The 7612-nt window shown below is 43.5% G+C and overlaps 1 protein-coding gene across 4 annotated transcripts; it reads left to right on the forward strand.

Moving 5' to 3' along the window:
• Positions 1-208: 208 nt before the first annotated feature.
• Positions 209-6598, forward strand: LOC146659215 (uncharacterized). Of its 4 annotated transcripts, XM_085423151.1 has the most exons (4): positions 272-512; positions 1109-1146; positions 1242-3668; positions 5919-6598. In XM_085423151.1, exons 3-4 carry the CDS (start codon positions 1266-1268, stop codon positions 6270-6272), a joined length of 2757 nt encoding a protein of 918 aa, XP_085279277.1. In that variant the 5' UTR covers positions 272-512; positions 1109-1146; positions 1242-1265; the 3' UTR covers positions 6273-6598. The 4 variants fall into 4 exon arrangements, with proteins under 4 accessions (XP_085279274.1, XP_085279277.1, XP_085279275.1 ...); XM_085423148.1 differs by lacking the exons at positions 272-512; positions 1109-1146 and adding an exon at positions 209-265; XM_085423149.1 differs by lacking the exon at positions 1109-1146.
• Positions 6599-7612: the final 1014 nt, after the last annotated feature.

Below are 7612 nucleotides of genomic sequence, written 5' to 3' on the forward strand. Positions count from 1 at the left end.
TGATGGCAAATAAAACCCTCCTGTGTGATTCCACTTTACCTCTCCTGCTTTGCCCCCTTCTCTTTGATTCTTGGGAGCACAGAGAGCCTTTCTTTGCAGGCTGCAGGTTCAACAGTACTCATAGGCTGAACATGGCTACTGGTCGGACCCGGTAGGCTGCGACACCATAGCAACTCCCCTTGACCCCTCCCTCCCACAGCATTCGCAGCATCACCCTTTACACTGCACAGTCATATTTGGTCCTCCGGAAATATCCACAGCTTGGGTAAGCCAGTCCCTATGCAGCGAGAGTATGGGTGGAGTATAGTTTAAAATCCAGTTTTTAAATGTATCGAAAGCGTGTCCGGCACAACACCGGCTCTGACAGCACGGCTGGAATAAATGACAGCTCACCGGGAAAGTTTGTCCTAAAGCTGCGCTCGCGGTATCTCGGACCCTCGGCTCTAAAATGGCTGGCTGTGGGTCCGAGGAAGCTCCGGTGCAAGGGGAAGGATCCGCTCCACGCCACGACTGTGTGTAAATATACATGGGGGGGTTTTTCTACTCCGACGCGCGCGTTTGCGACAGCGTTGTCCCAGGTCCGAGAGCCGTCAGGGCGCACACGCGGAATAATAATAACGTTGGCATTTCGGACCTAGGACTGTGCGTAATGGCGTCCTCCGCGGATAGTTCTTCTCGGTTTATAAGCAGAAAGGGGGTAGAACAGGCTGGTTCTTGCGAGCTTAACCGGGTATGAATAATGTTCTGATGCGAATTTTATAATGGAAGGTTTCATCATGTGTGATGAATGTGGACGGAAGAAGTGTAAGCCAGGAAATGAAATTTCACTCGCATCATTCGGACCCTTCTGTACTCCGGTGCGTTTTTTTTCATTATCGGTGATCCGTCGTTAGGAATTGTGAGCTAAGATTTGGGATCATGTAAAGTGACAGCACGTTTGCTGTTGAGGAAGAGGGTCATACGAGTCGTTCATCGTTTCGGCCCGAGGATTTAGGTTGAATAGTCTGCACGCTGCTTATAATATCACAGCACTAGTGGGTTTGGGCATTTCGCACTAAAGTTGACCCCAATAATCCCCAGACTTTCTTCTTCTTCTTCTCCCATCCAGCCAACTAAGGATATTTATTTAATAATCTTCCTCTTCTGGTATAAGCAAAAGGCTATAATTAAAATGCACATTTTCTTTATTATAATTGTCCTTATTTTAGTGTCTAATCTATTATTTTACTTTTATTTAAAAGAAATATAACTAGGTATGCCCCAAAATGGATTCTCAGTTGGCTTCAGTCCTGACCAGTGGCAACCTGGATGTCCAAAATGGCAGCCAGTGTGGAGAGGGATCAGGGCCAGTGACAGAGACTTTATTGGACCCAAAGGACGAAACTGCATGCAGTACTGTACCAGGTAACCTCCAGCCATGCCCTGTCACGGCAGCAGTGACCATCAGGCAAGATGCTCTATCAATCAATGGGAAAAAGCCAGAGGTGGGCGGGACTTATGAGCCAGCCTCTCAGGAAACAACTAAGATTGGTGGGCTCAGACAGCCAATTACAGTAAAGTCTGGAGTGCCTGTTTTGCACAGCCAGCCAATAAGAATCAAAATTGTTGTCCCTCCACGGTGCAAGAAGCCAATCACAAACTCTGCTATCAGCCTGACCAAAGACTTTGCTCTCTCAGAATTTCAGGGACCCGTGTTGGTCTCTGCTGAATCACAGAAGAAACGTGAAATCTGTGTGCCAGCTGTTAAAAATGAAGGAGAAATCATGGAAGTTACTTACCAGAAGACTGAAGAAGAAGCCGAAGCATTTCCTGAGACAGAAGCAGAGAAACGGGATAAATTGTGTAAAGACCGAGACATTTTGGATGTTAAAATTGTCCACATTGATGGGTCGGAAACTCCTTTTACTGCTAATACAGTTAAGTTTTTAAGTCAGCCGAGGATTAAAGAGGAAACTACAGAGAAGGAAATTCAGAAAAATGTTCCTTTAATTTTGCGAGAAATGGACTTGAAGTGTTGCAAAACATTCAATGAGGTTGAAACGGAGGAGCAGACAGAACCTCTGGACCTGAGTTTGCCCAAGAAAAGGGAGAGCCGAGAGAGGCGATATGGGCGTTTCTTGGATGACTCGGGCTGTGAGAGCTCTCTGATCATGGAGGTGGATGAATATGAGGGAGAAGGAGACAGAGACATAGTAGAAGAGGACGATGAGGGATGCGGCACAGATACTCTTGAAGATGCTCTTCTGTCTCCCTCTTTCTTTTCTACCTCTGTTTTGACCTCTCTCTCTTCGATAGACTGTGACACTGAAAATCTTCTTCTCATCGATGACCAGGGAATTCCGTATATGCTCAATCCGGATGGACTCAAAGTGCCACAAGTCAATGCTTCCAGGGTGGAGGATTCTCAGTCTGATCATGCTAATTCAGAAGAAGCAGAAGGAAAGGAGTCGTCGCTTTTGGCACCGTTAGCAGGTCCCAGCCAAAGTACAGATAATGCCCTAAATGCACCTTCTGGTGATTTTTACCCCTCGCCACCCCCTATCAGTGATTCTTCATCACTAGGTGATGATCAGGATAAAGCTCCAGAAGTCTTCACAAGTTTGATTACAAACGCAAACCCTTCAGTGGCTGCAGAGCCGAGCGTTAAAGCTGTTCAGGATGCCAGCTCTGTTTTGTCCCCTTCCTCTGGGATATCAGTCCCCACCCAACCCATTCAACTTGTCGCAAATCCTGCAGGCAATGCTCCTGTTCTCCTCCTGTCCTCCTCTTCTCACCTCTCCTCGGCTTCACTCGGTCTCTCTCTTCCCCTTTCAGTTACTCAGACTTCACATGGTGCTTCCACTCCCGTGTTTCTTCTCCTTTCCTCTGTACCTTCTTCCTCTGGTGAGTCCACCGCTACCTCCACCCCTATTGCTGTCCTCGACTCCTCGACCGGCCAGCTGTCCCAGATTACGGCCGCAGCTCCGGTCTCCCTTCCTCTGTCCTCTGGTCAGGTTAGCACATTGGGATCGCCTCTTCCTACACTGTCTCACCCTGTCATCAGACTCCGCCCCAATAACCCCCCTGTCATCCTGTCTGGCGTGAATAACATAAATTCTGGCTCCGTTCTTACGTCTCTCACTGTCCCTTCATCCACTATTGCTCTTCAGGATGACCACAGCTCAGTTCCTCTTATTCAAACTCAGATCACTTACTCTGAATCAAACCCTGGAAATGAAGCCATATCTGCTCAAGAGGTCTCCAATGAAAACAACAAGCCATCAAATTTTACAGCATCGTCTCCGAGACCGCCGTCTGCTAGTTTGACCTATGACTCTTTATCTCAGCCCGCCTCAGAATTAGACGCCCAATCACCTGACTCCAAATCAGACCTTCACTCTGAACATTTACCTCTGGATGACCATCTTTATTTCTCTAACACGGCTGCTCCTACCTCCCCTTCTATCGGACCTATCCTACCCCCTGGTAAACTTGACCCGCTAGATCCACTCTCTCCAGAGCAGTCACCCAACACCGCGGGCTCCCGAAGGGTGCTGTACTGCCAGCTGTGCCCGAGGGTCTTCTTTTACCTCTCCGACCTTGAGCGCCATGCCATTACCCATTCGCAGAAGAAGCCTCATGTTTGCCAGCAATGCGGCAAAGCCTTCAAACGCTCCAGCCATCTGCAGGTCAGCACAAGCTAATCATAACCATCATTTCATCCTAAAGACAAGTAATAACAAATGAATATGTTGGCCACTTGGGAGCAGCAAAAACAAACTTTAATATGTGTGTAAATGTGCAAATATTGTTCATGAACAATTAGCTGATTTATTCGAAAAGTACCAGCCACACTCCTGGAGACAAACCTGACATTGGTGCATTGACCTGCTTGGTACTAAACCACAGATGAAAGCTAGTCAGTTTAATAATATCAATACAGTACACCACAAAACTCTGGAGCCACTCCTCATTTCTTTATGTTATGCTAGGAAAATGGGTACAGAGATTTACTGAAACATGTGCAAACATGCAGCATATAAGGAAAAACAAAAAATTATTATTTGGTATCACTACCTTTATTCTTCAAAGTTTTCCAGGCTTCTTTAAGGACATTCAAAGCTTTTTGGGGGGATGTTGGCTGCCCTTGTTCTGTTCTCTGTAACAACAACAACAATAACTTTATTTGTATAGAACCTTTTAAAACACACAGTTCCAAAGTGCTTCATAGTTTGAATAAAACCAAGTATACATGTTCCAGCATATGGACACACAGTCAAACACACTCATTCTTACAAAAACACATCAAATGTGAACTATGGCCAAAAATAATGGGACGATAATTAAGGGGAAACTAACTATAATAATGACTTCTCCTGATTGGCTGATGAAGGGCGTTCCAACAACCTTAAAAGCTTGATCTTCTCCGGATTTAACATAAGTGTACGGAACAGGTAAGAAACCCTGATCATGTGATCTGAGAGGCCAACTGCTGTTAAAAGGTCTCAGTAGTTCTGCTGCAGGAGCGCAGCCACGCAGGGCGTTATATGTTACTGATAAACGTTTAGAATTCATTTGATTTTCCGTGAAGGGAAGCAAGAGTAGGGGTGATGTGTGAGTGGCAGCACACTTTTGAAAGCAGAATGCACTCCTTTCATTATGTTTAGTCCCCAGCACCTTCATTACTGTGGGCTGCCCACACTAAGCCAAGGGGGGCCCACAGTGGGGCTTATTGTAGGTCTGCAGCCTACCCACAGTATGCACACACTCCAGATGTGAGATGCCCCACTGGGACATTGCCGCCACCAACTTGTATGGCGTGTCGACCTGAATGCATCTCTCTCACACACATGCACAAAAGCTACAAGCCCACTGTCCGGCTCTTTGAGGTAACATCAGTAAAATCTGCAAACAAAATATCTGACATTCTCACTTAAAAAATAATTAGAAGTTACAGTTAAGTCTCAAAATAGCTGGCAGTCAGTTTTATTGTCCAAGCAGTTGTTTTAGCTCCTCTGTCATCAAACACCTGACATCTTACCCTCTTTCTAGGTGAAATATCAAACTTAGTCAAGCTGCTGCTCATCTACACACTTATGTAGAAGTTAAGCAGTAGCTATGGAGTTGATATTTAGAGATTTCTGCTTCAAATACCAGCGCCTGCTGAGGCAGACATTATCAGATATACTAAAAACTCACACAGTGAGCTAAAAGAGCCAACGAAGCACTACGAAGATGAGAGCAAACTCCGAAGGAACAGCTCACCTCTAAATCAAATACACATACGTTCCTCTGGACCTGTACTGCTTTTTATTTATCTAGATCGTTTTGGTGTGACTTACCGAGTTGTATTCCACTGAATATAATGGAACTACAGTAAATAGACTTTGCCTTGTGGGGCTCAAAGCACCAAAGATGTATAAAAACCTCAGCAGTCATGCTTCTTTTTCAAAATTATGGGCTGATTATTCCAAAATGCTTGTTATGAGCATTTTCATGAAGGAACTGTTATAATTCCTGCTCGTGTCAGCATGACAGACTGTAAACATTAATGGCTTCACCCCCCACCAGCTGAGATATAATTTTAGTCAGCTGTTTGCTTCTTTTGGTTGGCAGATGTAGACAGCAGAAAGAAAATAGTTTTACATGAAATTTCTCATGTATTTTTTTTTTCAGTTTGATGGTTTGAGAACCACAAGGCCCTTTAGTTCGTTATTGGTAAAAAGAAAGCAGACATCTCTACAGAGGATAGCTCCAGAATACAGCAAAATAAAAATAAACAACATTACAGACCAGAGGAAAAGATTCTTGGGCTATGATAGTTCATTTTTGCTTCACCGCCTCCCACAAGCCCTTTTACTTGCATATAAATGTCACTTAAAATGTTGTTTATATGCCTTTGAGTAATCATTTGGATGTTCGTCTCTCGTTTTAAACAGAGACACAAGCACATCCACACAGGCCAGAGGAACTTTGTGTGCCCCATCTGTGCCAAGCGCTTCAGGGAGGCAGGTGAGCTCCAGCGCCATCAAAGGGTGCACACCGGAGAGAAGCCCTACCAATGCCAGCTTTGCCACACGCGCTTTGCCGAGCGCAACACCCTCCGGCGGCACACCAAACGCAAGCACCCCTACCACCAAGTAGCCATGGAAATGCTTAACGAGAGAAGAGACAGAGGAGGAGACGGAGGAGGCGGTGGTGTGTCAGGAGTCCAGGAGGAAGAGGAGAGTGCTGAATGGTACAGCTCCACTGTGTCTAATTTGGATAACTCAGAGTCTGAGGTGGAAACGTAACACTTTAAAGTAAAGGGAGTTAGGGGAGAAGTGCTGTTGATGATATCTAACTACAGTTAGACGCTGATCTTTTCTTTTTATTGACTAAGAATCAAAGAAGGGAGCACTTTCATATTTATTGTTTTTAATGTTAATTTATTTATATGAATGTATATTATTCCCATTCCATTTTAAGGGCCAAAACACAGCCTTCAAAGTCAGATGTGACTTTGAATTAAGGGAAAACTCATTCTTGAAGTCATGTTTTCTTTGTGTGTGTGTGTGTGTGTGTGTGTGTGTGTGTGTGTGTGTGTGTGTGTGTGTGTGTGTGTGTGTGTGTGTGTGTGTGTGTGTGTGTGGGAATTCATAACATTAATTAAAACGGTAACAAGTCCTCATGAAGTTGCGTTCCCATGCAATCCACGATGAAACCCTAAAGTGCTCGAAAAAGAAAGATAGCTTATGAACTAAACAATCCTCTGCTCTAGTCGTGTATATAAAGAGTACTACTTGTAAGAGCTGCACTTCTGCACTATCTCATATGAAAGATATAATCTTTCCTACCGTCAGACACACTGTGAGGAATTTGCACTCGTTTTCTTTGAACTCAAAAGTTATTTTTTTTACATTGTGTATGAAAACGCTTACTTTTAATTTCGTTGCCGCTGTTGATCTTCTGTATTTAATCCACATCCTGTAAGAGTTTGACCAAATGTTTTTTGAGTTATTCTAATATAAACTCTATATTCAATTTTGTTTTTGTTTAAATTTTGAATATTGTTAATTTATTGGTATTAAATTTTCACAAAGCTAACTCTCTATTTCTGCTCTTTCTTTTCCTCCACTTTAAATAGTATAAACAGACTGTATTTACATATCGCTCCCACTGTTTTGAGCTGCTGTATAGAGTGTGTTTCTGTGTAAGGACACTGTGACCTGCAGGCTGGAGGAGCTGGAGATCAAACCACTGACCTTCCAGTTAATGAACACAGTTCTGCTTGCTGAGCTCCAGCTGCCCCGTTTTTCAAAAACAAAAAAAAGCAACAACAAAAAAAAAATCCTTTTTATGTGTGAAGCTACAACACAAAACCAAAATACACCCATTAAATTATAATCTGCTAACACAATTTTAATATATAAACTATTACAATTGAGCGTTACATGCAGACTTTTGCCAAAAACGAAACAAAAAAACTCTACATTGTATTAATTTCTCTAATATTTTACTAATTATAATACATTATAGCAGAAAGACATAACCCCATCCTCTCTCTGTGCTTGTTGCGATTTAGATACAAGTTTCAAGCGTCACAGTTTTCATCACAGTGATAATAAAACTGTCGCTTCCAGTTAAACTAAGT

This window comes from Rhamphochromis longiceps, linkage group LG11, assembly GCF_057381845.1.
Source record: "Rhamphochromis longiceps isolate RC_006_pf linkage group LG11, R_longiceps_female_GT1.1, whole genome shotgun sequence".
Lineage (NCBI taxonomy): Eukaryota > Metazoa > Chordata > Actinopteri > Cichliformes > Cichlidae > Rhamphochromis > Rhamphochromis longiceps.